This window comes from Eubalaena glacialis, chromosome 16, assembly GCF_028564815.1.
Source record: "Eubalaena glacialis isolate mEubGla1 chromosome 16, mEubGla1.1.hap2.+ XY, whole genome shotgun sequence".
Lineage (NCBI taxonomy): Eukaryota > Metazoa > Chordata > Mammalia > Artiodactyla > Balaenidae > Eubalaena > Eubalaena glacialis.
In genome coordinates this window covers 4,125,463-4,142,198 of record NC_083731.1, presented here as the reverse complement: position 1 = coordinate 4,142,198, position 16,736 = coordinate 4,125,463, and the positions used below count along the sequence as shown (strand labels likewise).

Sequence of the window (16,736 nt, the reverse complement as noted above, 5' to 3'; positions counted from 1 at the left end):
TCTCCAAGTTACCATGTTATTTTAGCCTTCTGATGCTTGGTTCAAAGAGAATCAAGAGTTTTTCATTGAGTATCGTCTAGAGTTGCTTTGATTATTAGTTTATTTTTGTAAGTGGTCGGTCTACCATGGTGGGTGGTGCGTATCAGATGATGTACCACCTGATAACAACTCCTGATAATAATAGGAATTATTATCAAGAGCCTCTCTGACCTGGAGCTCTCAAGTTGGTAGCAGATTCCAAGCTTTAAAAAACATTGTTACACATCCTCTGTATATGTAACACAGGGTACAGAGAATAGGGAATGACGGGGGTGGGGTCAGACATCTATAAACAAACAATTGAGTACAATTTGGTGCGCAAGGCAGTTGTCAGTGAAGGTAATGACGCTCCAGCTTCAGGGGCCCATTTGTATGGTCACTTCCAAGGCCCTAGCAATGTTTTCACGGTCTTGTGCTTCTGTAAAATTTGCAAAAGTAAGGTAATGTTCCATTCTTTTTCTTTACAAGGTCCGTATAAATGGTACAAGTTTCGGGCCTCATAAAACATGCATCCGCCCGTGACGGTCCACTCTGACAAAGGTAGGAGCGGCCTGGGTTGGGAGAAGACAAAAAGAGAAAGTTAAGGAAGCGATTTAAGTGCCGGAACTCACTCCTATACCCCTAACAACCGACTGGGGCAGACACCGTTTCTTCGGGAAGACATACGTCCTGCAGGCAGATCCGGCAGGCTCCGAGCTCTCACCCCGGAGGCCTCGGAGGCGGGGCGAGAGGCCTGCCGGTGATCGGAGGGAAGAGAGGCTGCGGGTCAACCCGTCGCTGGTTACCCGGCCCATCGCGAGCATGCGCGTGCGGGCGGCCCGTTCCCGCGGTATCTTGTCCGTCCGGGCCGCCGTCGCGGGGGGGTGGGGAAACTCCTCCGGCCGCGGGCTCTGCGCATGCCCGGGAGGGCGGGCGGGCTTCCCACTCCCGGGAGGAAGGCGAGAGCAGGTGATGTGGGTGCCGGCGGGGGTATTTGCCGGCTACACCGAGCGTGGGCCGGAAGTGGAGGAACCGAGAGCGGCGCCGCAGGAGCTCCGGGCTACACCGTGGCGACGGCGGCGGCCCCTCGGCTGGAGGAGGACGATGAGGAGCGACGGAAGCGGCGCGGGGGGACGCTTCTGCGCGGCGCCGGGTTCCGAGTCCGCGGCCGACTGCGCAGCCTGCGAGCAGGTCTAAGTAAGTGCGGTGCGGGCCGCCGAGCCGCGGGGCCGCCGTGTCCCGGGGCCGCGGGGGGCGACCGGCGGGGGCCTCCCGGGAGCGCGGGGCTGCGCGCCCAGGGCCGTGCGGGACCGGACGGAGCCCGCTCCGCAGCCTCGCCGGCCGAGGTGGGGAGAAGCCCAAACAGACGCCGGTGTGGGAACCGAGGCGCGCCGATTCCCGACCGCCCTCCGGTGCGGCGCCGGGACGCTGTCCTAGAAGGTGTCTTAGAATGCGCTGTCAGTGATGTTTCTAGTAACGTGTACGAACCGGCGCGTGGACACCATCCGTCCCCAGCCCAGCCCTCTCCCGCACACAGGAAAAGTGCAGCGACAATCCCAGCTGCCAGGTGTGAGGCATGGAGTGGTCCTGATCCACTCACGTCAAGAACAGGTTTAGCCCTGCGAATTCCGTGGCAGGAACTTTGGGGTGTTTATGAAACAGGGCGGGAGCACCCCATAGATTGAAGTCAGTTTTGCTGTAGAGTCTTGTCAGCATGTGTTTTGTGCAAAATGCATTACGAGAGTTATTGCCCAAGGTATCAGAACCCCAAACAAAGTCTTTTATTCGATAGCCCTTAGGTTCACCATGTTACAGTAACTGCATAGAAAGGCACAAGAAGATGGGGGCTTTAAGTTTTGATGCTTGGTTTTTCATGGATCCTCTCCTGGTATCTTTCGGCACGCGTTAAGAACTTGTGTGCAAGCGTGGGTTAATCACGTATCTTGCTGAGAGGTTAAGTTTTATTCCACGAGCTAAGAACTCGTGGTTGACCATCTAGTGGTATGTCATAATTGTCCTGCTTACGCCCTAGACGGCTCAATTCAGTAGTTGTTAATAGAGACTTACTGTGTGCCAGGCATTGCTCTGTCGACTGAAAATACGGATTTGCATAAGATGATGTCCCTGTCATCAAGGAACTCACAGTCTCTGTAAAGCAGATGAATTACACTACGGTAGTGAGTGCCGCCACATGAATTTGTACAAACTACAGGATGTGGAATGGTTGGCAGTAGGGAGTAGAGGACCAGGGAAGGCTTTCTGAAGGAGCTGCTACCTGAGCTGGGTTTTGACAGGAAAAAATAAGGCAGCGCCCTAATTCCTTCCTGTGTGCACCTACTCAGGTGATCTCCAGTGAGTCCTACCATTATTTCATCCAGGTCTAGCAGACCTTCTGGTTGTACTTACTCTGCTCTAGTAGTTAATAAAATGCTTTAACTTTTGTCTCGTGCAAGTAGCTGCATGTATTAACACACTGTGTTACAGTTGATCTCAGCCGTGTTTCAATTACGTGTTTGACCCCCTTTTTACACACCAGGAGACATATATTTAGAAAGCTTAAGTGAGTTGTCAAAAGCCACCCAGCTGTCAACGTACAGAGCCTGAAAACACCCTCCTTCCCACAGCACGGCGCTGCCTGCCATTGATAGGTCCTTTGGAATGATGAAAGTGAGCCAGCTTATGAATATCTGTGCATACGGACCTTGGCAAGCCTCCTGGCTTCTCAGCCACACCTCGGGCCTGAACGAGAGCATTTACTAACCAAGTTATCCTGAGTCAACGTTGTGTCTTTAGAAGTGGGTATAGGAAACAATCCAACCTAACCTTTTTCTGTGATCTCTCCTCTCTGGTCGCTTACCTCAGGAAAATCTACTTCTGTTTCTCTGTTTTTCTTTAATTTAGAACTCGGTTGTTACTCAGAGATTCTAAAATCTTTCTAATTATTGTTTAGTCACCTCAGGAATGTTTGAGGTCCTTATATACTCTTTTTAGAATAGACCTAAAAAAAAAAGCGTTCTAGTTTTTCTAATTAAGATTTTTTCCCCCTCAAATGATAGACTGCATAATAAATTATTACATTTTATGTTGCTGTTTCGTATAAGTCTCAACAACTACAGCAGTATATCGTACTGGAATTGCAAAGCTGTAGTATTTCCAGGGTGTGAACTGTGTGCATTTATGAGCTAGCCTGAGAATCGTACTTCTTCTGTAACACTGATTTTATAAGAAAATAAATTCTAAGTTTCACCCATTTAGTTAATAGTATTTAGAACACTATCCCATCGTAAGTTGGAAACTTTCTGTATTTCATTATCAGTTTTAATTCTAACGTCACTGTTTGCATTTTTAGCCTTGTGGATCTATTTTTTTAACCCTTTTCTTTCTTTGATATTTATAATCTCAGAATAAATTGTGATTGACTTCCACAGTGACAAGAAACTGTTATCTTTGTTCTCTCGGAGTTGACTATATTTGCGAAGTCTTCTGTGCTTCAAGCGAAAGGGAAAGCACAAAAATGCTACTAAGTTGCTGCCTGGTATAATGTTCCAGATGTCTGCTCAAGCCGATTGAAATCCCAGTTTAAATCCAGCATCTCCATAGGCAGATACTGTTGATTTGTCCCATAGGACTATTAATACACACTTTTTCATTATTGATGACACGTGGGTAACCATTAGGGAAATAGATAATTCATCCTGTGGTGTCTCCAGCACACTGATAGTGGCTGTTTGTGTTTTCATTTCAGCTGTGCAGCTGGCATGGTTTCTTAACTTTCCAGTGCTTAGCAGAAAGGGAGATCCATTGATGCAGGAGGGCTGAATCTGCGTTCTCTATTACTTGAAATGTGATTGGAAGCTGTGAATTCCCCCAGAGGATACCATTCTCCCCCTGTGATGTAGACGTTAGGCGTGACGCATGAATTTGCTTTCCACTTTTTAGTCTTCCCTTGAACCTACACATGGTTTTGTCACTTGTCGGTATGTTTCTTTAATGTACGAGCAGTTTTTATTTTTAAACAAGATGTTCCTAAAATTATCAATCGAGATGGATATAAAGGCCTTTAAAATAATAGTACATTTATGACTTTTTAAAATTGTATTTATAATTGATTACTCTTTAGTCAGATTGTTTTTGGGGAAGTCATATTTAATTCATGTATAGGTAAAACATCTTTTATAGTTTTCAAAGACCTTTTACTGTTGGCAGAATCAGTAAATGAATATATACTGTGCAATACAATATAAACTTCTGCATTTAAAATGTAATGAGAATAATTAGCATTTACTTTTTTTTTTGTGAGACAGTTCCAGCCTTCATTAAAGTGTAATTTTATCTGCGATTGAAAGAGTAACATATTTGTTCAGTTTATTCTGCTAGTATTATTGGGGCAGTCATAATTAAATGTATCCATTCCCATAGTTTGAGTTTTAGTTCTTGATATATCTAAGTTGTTAATCTTTATTTATTTTAAATTTTTGGATAAAATATTGCTAAATGAATAAAAATAAGTGGCATAGACAGCTGTTTGATTGAAAGTAAGAGAAATTCTTAACCCTAGAGTTGTACTTTGTCCTGTTTTTAAAAAATTGGCAAAAATTTCCCCATGGTTTCTTTAAGTATTCAAGCATAATGAAATCCAGAGATTACTAAAATTATGTTGTGAAGGACACATAGTTAAGGTTTTCTTTTTCTTTTGCTCTATTTAAGGACAGTGTGATCTTTCTCTAATTTTCCTTGGCTCCTCTATAATTAAATTTATGTTAGACATATACAGTTATATATGTCCATGATTCCTGAGTAGATCGAGGGTTACTGAGTAGATCATGAGCTACTTAAGAATAAGACTGAATATTTATAAATTTTAAATAGTCTACAGTGTCTGAGCACTATGATTCAGATAGCAGATGTCTGCAGGTATTGGTGGCATTGTCTTTAATCTTTAAATAGTATGATAGGATGCACTGGAATCTGATGAGGCTGGGAAACCAACCCTGGGACCATTTTGTGGTCTGGGCTGGGTTTGAGAACTCCCTTGGGGGACGTGTAGTTGTGTTCTGAGGAATCATATGGTTGAGGGTGGGCATACGTTTGGTATTGATCTATTGATCTCTCTTTTTTTTTTAAGCCTCAGCTTATTGAACAGTTATTTAAATATTTTTCCTTAGAAATGGAACCATTTGCAATCCTCCAAGTACATATATGAGGGAGCACATAAGGTGATTACAGGAGGTCAGATGCACATGTTCATCTCTCACTCAGTTGACTTGTCACTCAGCTCACACTGTAACCAACATGGTGGTTCTGACAGCTTCACAGCTATAAATTGTTTATATTTTTAGCCTTAAATGGGTTATCGTGTACTTCTATGGGCTGACATTTAAAGATAGGGAGCATATGGAGCAATGAAGGTGAACAAAGCAAGTTAATGACTATAAAATTCTCAAGATGATCATCATCAGATTTCTACTTTTCGTTCATCTGATCAAAGTGCTTATAGAGTATAAAAAGATATTACTAATATTTCAAAACCATTCTTTTAAAAAGAAAACAATCATAATTAGATTTACTTTGTCTATACATTATAATAAAAATTAGTCATGTTTTTAATAGATTATTTCTTGAGAAGTGCTCACTAATATCAGTATGACACCTCTAACCACTTCATCTAAATAAAATGCACAAAAATTGTTTTTAAGGTTGATTTTTTTTCATTCAGATATAAGACCTGTGCATGTTATAATAACGTACCTATTACTGATATTGTAACATAGTTAAATTTACTTTGCACGTTATTTTATATGTAGCCCTAGAATCAATTGTTTTAAAAAAATGTATTTGTTTACACATCATGTTTTTTTTGTTCATAATTAACATAAAGCATGTAAAACATTAGATGAGGAGGATTTGTTTAGTTTTGGATAAGTCTGTGTTGTTAACGAAGCATCAGGTACTCAAGGAACAGATAAATTGAGATTATAGATGGAGTAGACATGGAGAATGGGAATAATTCATAAACAAGTATGATGGTTGGAGCCATGAGAAAGAATGAAATCCCTGAGGGAAAGAAAGGTAAATATACAGAGCCTGGGAAAATGCCTACAATTTAGGTGTGGGTCAGAGGGAGAAACACAGGGATTTGATTATACTGGAAGCTGAGGAAGATTCCAGGTTTGGTGCTACTTAGGGGTACGGTGTTGCAGTGTGGGTTGAGAAAAGTCCATTGGATTTATTAGTAAGTGAGGTTTGCTTTTTATGAGAGATCATCACAAGAGCTCACGCATCAGATTCTCTGCTAGTGAGTAGTTAGCAGTTACTGGGGTGGTTGAAGCCATAGATGGGCTTTAGAGACATTTGATATGTGAGAGCTGGTGTGATAATTTGGCAAAGGCAGAATTGAGAAATGGGAATAAGTGAGCTATTTATTTAAGATGTAGGCATAAGATTAAAAACAGAGTAATAATGTAAAAGAAGACTGGCAGATGAAGGATATTGGTTGACCGAGCTTCTATGCTCTACAGGTCTAATGTTCTTTCCCTCTAAGCAGCGTTTTTAATTAGTATAAACATTGATTTCACTTGGAGTATATTAAACTCACATTTCTCTTGATTGTTCATGATGCTAAGATGTTATCAGCAAGTGCATTGCAGCATGCAAAAGAACCTGGCAAATAACCATCTCTTCTGGCAACACATTTCATAAATTTTCCTCATAGGATGTACTTTTTAAGGGGTAACTAATTGCCTTGCTTATTCTGCATGACCAGCAGCAATGGTCTTGGATTCAGCTGGACATTCTCATTCTCAGAAGACCATACCTGGCACCAGCCTCCCTCTGCTGTGTGGAAGGACGCGGATAGAAAACCTGGCCTGGCAGCATCAGGTATATTGTTCCAAGTAATAGCTCAGGTTAGTGGAAAGATGGCACTTGGGTGGGAGCAGGTGCCACCGTGAGTTAGCTGCTTGGTGCTCCACAGGAAACGGTAGCTTTCGTTGCAGCGCAAGGGCATAGCGAGCAGGACTCAGCAGAGGACACAGTGTGTCCCCTCTTTGCGTTCCCGCTGGGCATTGCAGCGCTGCTCACTGTCCTCTCAGTCCAGGCTTAGCTCACTAGCAAGGGTCAGGTTTACCGCACAAAATGCTGCTGAGAAACATAGCTGAATCCCACCCTTATGAGGTTTCCAGGGCAACAGTGCTAGAAGGTTAACCAGAGGTCACTTTTTTTTCATGGAGGAGAAAAGGTTTTTGTTTTTCTATTTTTTAAATTTTATTTATTGATTTTTGGCTGCGTTGGGTCTTTGTTGCCACGCACGGGCTTTCTCTAGTTGTGGCGAGCGGGGGCTACTCTTCGTTGTGGTGCGCGGGCTTCTCATTGCGGTGGCTTCTCTTGTTGCGGAGCCCGGGCTCTAGGTGCGTGGGCTTCAGTAGTTGTGGCTCGCGGGCTCAGTAGCTCCGCGGCACGTGGAATCTTCCTGGACCAGGGCTCGAACCCGTGTCCCCTGCATTGGCAGGCAGATTCTTTTTTTTTTTTTTTTTTAATTTAGAGCCAAAGGTACTGTGTCTGAGGTGGGGATTAAGGAGACGTGTGGAATCATGCTATGGAACTAATTATGGATGTGAATTTAAAATTAATTCTTTTTTTTTTTAATTTATTTTATTTTATTTTTGGCTGTGTTGGGTCTTCGTTTCTGTGCGAGGGCTTTCTCTAGTTGCGGCAAGCGGGGGCCACTCTTCATCGCGGTGCGCGGGCCTCTCACTATCGCGGCCTCTCTTGTTGCGGAGCACAGGCTCCAGACGCGCAGGCTCAGTAGTTGTGGCTCACGGGCCTAGTTGCTCCGCGGCATGTGGGATCTTCCCAGACCAGGGCTCGAACCCGTGTCCCCTGCATTAGCAGGCAGATTCTTAACCACTGCGCCACCAGGGAAGTCCGAGAAAAGGTTTTGTTAACCCTTTATTCAAACTAATTTTTTGGCAAAATAAGTGGAAAACTTACTGATAGCTCTAGTATCTGTGCAGTGGACTGTACCCGAGGCAGTGTTCATTTTTATTGATCATCGTAGCATCTGGGTTTATGTGAAGTTGTTTTTACATCTCAGCAGATGGCTCTAGTAATTGTACTTTGTTGGTAGTTTCAGCAAATTTATCAAATAAAAAATCCTCCCTATATTGTTTGATAGATCCAGTTCCATTAAGAGCATGGAGGTATGATATAGAAGGAGGAGCAGAAATTATTGGCTAATTGGGTTAGGAAAAATAAGGCATTTCGTGAGTGGAGGTCTCTTTGTAAACCACCAATATGCCGTAATGTATTAAAGAGAAGAGACAGACACACTCTAGAACAGTTTTTATTAACCTGTCCTTAAAATTGACTTCCATTTGATATTCCTCAAAATGAATTGACTTTTATTGACTTCCACAGTTTAACAATCCATTGCAAGATTACCTTTGTTTATCAATTTAATTAAGGCAGCTTTTCAGGAATGCTTTGTGGAAAACTGCGAGGTTAATCCCTATTGTTCCTAACCAATAATGGACTCAAATATGCCATTTTTCTGATGTCCAGTCTTAAATATATATGTCTGACGCTCATAATGCAGTTGTGTTTTCTTAGAAATCTAATAATTCAGATACATTACTGGATTGTTCATTTAAAAAACATTTTAGTTTTGAATATATGTAAAGTGGTGTACTACCCATAGGGATACAGTAGTGAAAAAGAAAAACACAGTTCCTGGCCTTACAGATTTAAATTCCATATTGTATGTTGAAAAGATTCTGAAGACGAAGCAGCTGTTACAGGAAATTACCAGTGATTTAAGAAGCATCCATACCATGAACATAATGAGATTCTAAGAGACTCAGAAATAGTTAGATGCTTTGAAATCTGAGATTAAGAGCTTTGGGTCAAAAAGGCTTGATTTCTTGTCTTGTCTCTAGCATTAATCAGCCTTGTAAATGTTAGCAAGTTGCTTCACCTCTCTACCTGTTTTGGTTTTTTTTCATCTGTAAAAGGGAAATAACATTACATGCTTCCGTAAGTTGTGAGGATTAAATGACTTAAATTGGAAAAGTGAGTCAGCTGAAAATTAATGAAAATTGCTCAGACATTGTTACAGCCCTCAGAGATGCCACCAGAGCATGAGGTATGCTGGGGACTGTGGTTCCTGACGGCTGCTGTTATTCACTAACCATGATCACAGGGAGACCACACGTCTGTCCCAGCCTCACTTCACTTCGAAATATGTCATCTCAGCCAGTGAGCAGGTCTCCGGATATTGAGAGCTAGCGCATCAACAGTTCCCTATTCCAGGGTTAAAATGACCTTAAATATTTCTATAGTTACAAATGGGAGAGCTGGTTGGATCAACAGTGAGGTGCTTGAGCACAACTTATTTCAGAAGCTCTCACTGGTCATGGATCCTGTCCTGTTCCCATCCTCTGGAAGACAGAGGAGAAGGGAGAGCCCAGTGCGAGAGACCAAAAGGTTGATCCCTGTACAGAGCTTGTGATTTCTGGGGAAGAGCTCAGAAACTTGTTTTCAGGAAATTTCTCAACAAAAGATTTGACTGTCATGTGATGCTGGCATTTCTCATGTTCTCAGGCATTTCTCATTATATCAGGTTAGATTTACTGTATATATTATAGAAAGACCTTTAAAAAATAGATGTTTTGCCATAATTTCCTATGAATGATCATAAATATATGCAAGCAACTGTGTGTTTAAAAAAGCAAATTTATCTTTAAACATCTAGTTGCAGTTCTTAAGAAGGGCAGAAAGAAATAGGGTGATGTAAAAACAGAGATGATGGTAATGATGATGGTAGCTGTTTACTGAGCCTTTTCTGTGAGTGAAGTCTTGTTTTGGAGGCAGCAAAAAAAAAAAAAAAAAAATGAAAGAGGCTACTTTTTTTAAAAAGATATTTTTTCAAAGTTTGAAAATCGAAAACTTTAACTATATAGTTTAATCTGTGTAAGTGGTTTGAATTTCAAAATATGCCCTGTCCATGTATTAGGAGCTTTATGTTTTATTTAGTGTTGTATTAGTTTTTTATAAGAACTTTGATTTGAAAACTTGGGTCAATTCACTCCTGATTATCCAGGTTGTAGGAGTGCTTTGCCATGCCCTTATCAAATTCCTAGATTTTTTTTCTTATAGGTGCTTGGTAAGTTCTAATTTTGATGTTAATTCAAGCAGAACATGGTTAAGAATGTAGTAGTACAGCCAGAAATACTAGTCTCAAAAGCAAATGAAGTTAATATATCTGTAGCATTTGTAAATGCTTTTTAATTAATTTTATTTGATAATGCTGACCAGCTTTATAAATAGGCATTTTTAGAATTCTCATTCTACTGAAAAGGAAATTCAAACTGGAAATAACTGATAAACCCAAGATTATTTAACAAATATGTGGTAGAGCAGACTTTAAGGGTGATGGAATTTTAGTGTGTTTTTTCCTACTATATCACCAAATAAGTGATATTTGAGTTACTCATCTCTGATACTTCTGTCATAAACGATTGGCTTGACTATGAAAAAAAGTACATTTTTTCCCTAAAGAAATATCTTAAATGGTATCTTATTTTCCAAATGATACAGTGCCTTAGTATATTTGTATGTTATATCCAAACCTTGTTAATCCTAATCATTATACAAAAATTATTTTATTTTGATGTATAAAGTAAATGCCAGTCTGTTTTCAAATTTTCCTAATACAACTTCTGGGTACAAATGAAAATCATTCTCTTAAAGAAATAAAATTAAGTAAGCATTAGATGAAAAATTTAAATGCTCAGATGTGTTGTTCAGACTTATCCACTACAGTGAAGGATTATAGAGTAGCCCTGTATAATTTAAGCTGTTGATGAATAGTGGTCAGAGATTGTAAACAGCATTGATTATTGACCTGGAACAGTTATTCAGTATTCAGTGTAATTGGCTTATTTGGCTGCTGTAGTGTAGTCTCTTTCAATCTGATTCTTATCCAGGTCTGACACCTAATGCTCAGGTGTTGCTTCTGTAGTTGTTAAGCTTGGATTTTTGTTTTACCTCACATACCTGCTTTTCTCTGGCTTAACATAGTGCTTATTGTAATAAAACTTGCTGCAACTGGGTGGCAGTGTTGATTTTAGAGAAACTTCAGAAAAATGCTACGCTGTTGGTTTATGTTCAAAGAGAGTTATTTGAACACAAATTCAGATTTGAAAGTCCATGTTTAGCGGAATAGTAAAATATTTTTGGTGAGATAATAGTGAAAAATCGAATCTATTAAATCGTCTAACTCATCTTTGTAGCCAGTATAATTTAACTTGGTTTTCAGTGTTTAAATCTAATTTGATGAACTAAAATGCCACACTTATTAGCTTATGGCATACAGTAAAATTTTAAAGATAAGTCATTAACAATTATTTATTAAATTTAAGAATAACTTCTTTATGGTAGTTTTGTTAGTGAGTAAAAGAGAATGTAATTTTTAAAAATAGTAAATATATAAGTTAATGAGTACTACATAAGAAAAATTGTAACGTCTCACCTCTTGTGCCTTTTTAAGACAACACACATAAACTTTATTTGATAACAAAAACAATGACTTCTGAAAGCTTTTCTTTTGTATTTTCTTTACATCAGTTATATTTTTTAGCAAACTTCAAAAAGATTTTTCTCCAGTAAGTCGTTTTCTTCATTTATCTCTGGTTCTGAAATAGAATTTCTGTGTCTTTGTTTCACACTTATCCCCCAAGTGTTTATGGCCTTATCAGTATATGGTAGCAATCTTTGTTTACCCACTGGTATGAAATTGCAGTAAGGGCTCTATAAAAGATTGAGCATATTTCACAGTATTAACAATCTAAAGTTTCTTTTTAATCAGATGTGAAAGACAAATTATTAGACTTTTTCTTAAAAATAATACAATATTAGAAACTAGTGTTCCATTTAAATTATTTTTTAAATTTAGCTGTGAGAACCTCCAAATAGAAGGGAAAATATTTTATATTTTTTATTTTAGTTTAATTATAATTTTTTTCTATAATGTGAAAAAGAAAATTGACAATAAATTCTATTGGATTGGTCTTGATAGGTTAGAATCTGTTAACTACCTCTTTAATAAAATTTGCCCTCAACCTACCTAGCTCAGTAAAGTTGTAGGATGCAAAATCAATATATAAAAGTCTGTCATGTTTCTATATGCTAATAATGAACTGTCAGAGAAATTAAAATGATCCCATTTACAGTTCCATCAAGAAGAATAAAATAGCTAGGCAGAACACTCTTTGACATAAATTGCAACAGTATTTTTTGGGGTCCGTCTCCTAGGGAAATGGAAACAAAAGCAAAAATAGACAAATGGGACTTAATTAAACTTAAAAGCTTTTGCACAACAAAGTAAATCATAAACAAAATGAAAAGACAGCCTATGGACTGGGAGAAAATATTTGCAAACCATGAGACCAACAAGGGCTTAATTTCCAAAATATACAAACAGTTTATACAGCTCAATATCAAAAAAAAAAAAACCAAACCCACAACCCAATCAAAAAATGGGCAGAAGACCTAAATAGACATTTCTCCAAAGAAGACATACAGATGGCCAGTGGCACATGAAAAGATGCTCAGCATCACTAATTATTAGAGAAATGTAAATCAAAACTACAATGACATACCACCTCACACTGATCAATCAAAATGGCCATCATCAAAAAGTCTACAAATAATAAATACTGAAGAGGTTGTGGAGAAAAGGAAGCTCTCCTAAACTGTTGGTGAGAATGTAAATTGGTGCAGCCATTATGGAGAACAGGATGGAGGTTCCTTAAAAACTAAATATAGAATTACTCTATGATCGAGCAGTCTCATTCCTGGGCATATATCCAGAAAAGACGAAAACTGTAATTGGAAAAGATGGATGCACCCCAGTGTTCATAGCAGCACTATTTACAATAGCCAAGATGTGGAAGCAACCCGAATATCCATCAACAGATGAATGGATAAAGAAGATGTGGCATACACACACACGCACGCACACACACACACAGTGGAATATTACTCAGCCCTAAAAAAGAATGAAATAATGCCATTTGCAGCAACATGGATGGACCTAGAGATTGTCATGTTAATTGAACTGAGTCAGACAGAGAAAGATAAATATCATATGGTGTCACTTATATGTGGAATATAAAAAAATTATGCAAATGAATTTATTTACAAAACAGAAATAGAATCATAGATATAGAAAGCAAAGTTATGGTTACCAAAGGGGAAAGAGGGGGAGATAAATTGGGAATTTGGGATTAACAGGTATACACTACTATATATAAAATAGATAAACAAGGACCTACTATGTAGCCTAAGATACATTCAATATCTTGTAATAACATAATGGAAAAGAACCTGAAAAAGTTATATATATGTATATATATATATAAAACTGAATCACTTTGCTGTACACCTAAAACATTGTAAGTCAACTATACTTCAATTTAAAAAAAGAATAAAATACCCAGGAATAAATTTAACCAAGGAGGTAAAAGAATTGAACACTGAAGACTATAAGACATTAATGAAAGAAATTGAAGGATACACAAAAAAGTGGAAAGGTATTTGGGACTCATGGATTGGAAGAATTAATATTGTTCATACTGCCCAAAGCAGTCTACAGATTCAGTACAATCCCTATCAAAATTCCAGTGGCATTTATCTCAGAAAAAAAAACAAATAATCCTAAAATTTGTATGGAACTACAAAAGACTCTGAATAGTCAAAGCATTCTTGAGAAAGGAAAACAAAGGTGGAGACATCATGCTTCCTGATTTCAAACTATACTACAAAGCTATAGTAATCAGAACAGTATGGTATTGGCATAAAAACAAACACATAGATCAGTGGAACAGAATAGAGAGCCCAGAAATAAACCCACACATATATGTCAATTAATTTATGACAAAGGAGCCAAGAATATACAATGGGGAATGGACAGTTTCTTCAATAAATGATGTTGGGTAAACTGGGTAACCACATGCAGAAGAATGAAACTGGACTACTGTTTTACACCATACAGAAAAATTAACTCAAAATGGATTAAAGACTTGAAATTTAGCACTAACTCAAAAAGATACATGCACCACCATGTTCACTGTAGCGTTATTTGCAATAGCCAGGATACGGAGACAACCTAGGTGTTCATTGATGGATGAATGAATAAAGAAAATGTGGGATGTGTGTGTGCGCACACACACACAGTGGAGTATTATTCATCCATTAAAAAGGAGGACATTTTGCCATTTACAACAACATGGATAGATCTTGAGGGCATTATACTAAGTAAAGTAAGTCAGAGAAGGACAAATACTGTATGATCTCACTTATGTGTAGATTCTGAAAACAAACAAAACAACCCCATACTCAGAGAGAACATATTGGTTGTTGCCAGAAGCTGGGGGTAGTGAGCAAAATGAGAGAAGTGGGTCAAAAGGTATAAACTTAACAGTTGTAAAATAAGTCATGGGAATGTTATGTACGGCATGGTGACAAGTTAATAGTACTGTATGGCATGTTTGAAAGTTGCTAAGCGTAGATCTTAAAAGTTCTCATCACAAGAAAAAAATTTTGTAACCATGTATGGTGATGGACGTTAACTAGATTTATTGTGATCATTTTGCAGTATATACAGATATTGAATCATTATGTTGTACACCTGAAATTAATATGGTATATGTCAGTTTTACCTCAAATTAAAAAATTGCCCTCACCTTATCTAGCTGACCAGTGGGTGCACCAGGAGCCTTAGAAGCGTGCTCCTTGGTCTCCAGGCTCTTCTGCCTGCAAAGCTGGGACACGGCCAATCCACTTATGCTCCAGAGCCTTTGTTCCCTCATATAAAAAATTGGGAGCATGGCATCAACTTATTTTTCTGTCAAATCAAGGAGAATACATGAATGAAAGTACCTGCATTTTTTTAGAAAATGAATATAGTTTGATGAATATTTGTGTTTCATATATACAGCAGTGGAGGGAGAAAGGAGACCTTGAGAACTGAAGGGATGAGGAAAATTAGAACAATCGATTTTGTGGATGGATTGATGTAGGTTTCCAAGAATTCACCTAGTACCATGATTTATTACATCATGGATCTAACTTTTAAAATAATAGATATATGTTGAATTACTGATTCTCCCTATCTCTGTCTCTCTTCAGGACGCTTACGGAGAGCCACAATGGAAAAGTCCTGGATGCTGTGGAACTTTGTTGAAAGATGGCTAATAGCTTTGGCTTCATGGTCTTGGGCTCTCTGCCGTATTTCTCTTTTACCTTTAATAGTGACTTTCCATCTGTATGGAGGCATTATCTTACTTTTGTTAATATTCATATCAATAGCAGGTATTCTCTATAAATTCCAGGATGTATTGCTTTATTTCCCAGAACAGCCATCTTCTTCACGCCTTTATGTTCCCATGCCGACTGGTATTCCACATGAAAACATTTTCATCAGAACCAAAGATGGAGTGCGTCTAAATCTTATTTTGATAAGATACACTGGAGACAATTCGCCCTATTCCCCAACTATAATTTATTTTCATGGGAATGCAGGCAACATAGGTCACAGGTTACCGAATGCATTGCTTATGTTGGTTAACCTCAAAGTTAATCTTTTACTTGTTGATTATCGAGGATATGGAAAAAGTGAAGGAGAAGCAAGTGAAGAAGGACTCTACCTAGATTCTGAGGCTGTGCTAGACTACGTGATGACCAGACCTGACCTTGACAAAACAAAAATTTTTCTTTTTGGCCGTTCCTTGGGAGGGGCAGTAGCTATTCATTTGGCCTCTGAAAATTCACATAGGATTTCAGCCATTATGGTGGAGAACACATTTTTAAGCATACCGCATATGGCCAGCACTTTATTTTCATTCTTTCCAATGCGTTACCTTCCTTTATGGTGCTACAAAAATAAATTTTTGTCCTACAGAAAAATCTCTCAGTGCAGAATGCCTTCTCTTTTCATCTCTGGACTCTCTGACCAATTAATCCCACCAGTAATGATGAAGCAACTTTATGAACTCTCCCCATCTCGGACTAAGAGATTAGCCATTTTTCCTGATGGAACTCATAATGATACATGGCAATGCCAGGGTTACTTCACTGCCCTTGAACAGTTCATCAAAGAAGTAATAAAGAGTCATTCTCCTGAAGAAATGGCAAAAACTTCATCTAATGTAACAATTATATAATGTTTTTCTTTTTGATTAATGCAGTGTATTTTAATTTGTGCAGAATTATAAAGAATGTTCCTTTCTAGACGTGTGTTACATCTGTACTTGTCTGAAGAGTGACATTAAACTTTGAAAGGACTTCAGTGCTCCTTTAAAATGATCCAAATAGTTTTTTACATTTGAAGAACTATAATTATTGGGATTTCATACATTTTCATCGAACCTTTCAATATGGTTATGTATCCATATCTTTAGTTTAATATGCTATCATAATAGCATATTATATTCAAAAGTTTCTTGTTGCTGAAGTTGTGTAATCTATGTGACACTTAGATTAATGACTAAGTGTGGAAGGAGACATGTAAACAAGAAACCTTTGGGTATTATTCCTTTAGTAAATATTGGGACAATCATGGTAAGCAAACTTAGTTCTGTAATTGCATTTTTCACCTTAAAAGTTAAAATGAAATGCATGATGGTATTTTATTCCTTGACTTATGCAATGCAATGTTTTTA

The 16,736-nt window shown here is 38.5% G+C and overlaps 1 protein-coding gene across 3 annotated transcripts; it reads left to right on the top strand.

Moving 5' to 3' along the window:
* Window positions 1-977: 977 nt before the first annotated feature.
* ABHD13 (abhydrolase domain containing 13) lies at window positions 978-16,438 on the top strand. 3 transcript variants are annotated; one of them, XM_061170791.1, is made up of 3 exons: window positions 978-1,215; window positions 6,785-6,897; window positions 15,205-16,438. In XM_061170791.1, exon 3 carries the CDS (start codon window positions 15,225-15,227, stop codon window positions 16,236-16,238), a length of 1,014 nt encoding a protein of 337 aa, XP_061026774.1. In that variant the 5' UTR covers window positions 978-1,215; window positions 6,785-6,897; window positions 15,205-15,224; the 3' UTR covers window positions 16,239-16,438. The 3 variants fall into 3 exon arrangements, with proteins under 3 accessions (XP_061026774.1, XP_061026773.1, XP_061026775.1); XM_061170790.1 differs by lacking the exon at window positions 6,785-6,897; XM_061170792.1 differs by lacking the exons at window positions 978-1,215; window positions 6,785-6,897 and adding an exon at window positions 6,916-6,923.
* The last annotated feature ends 298 nt before the right edge of the window (window positions 16,439-16,736 follow it).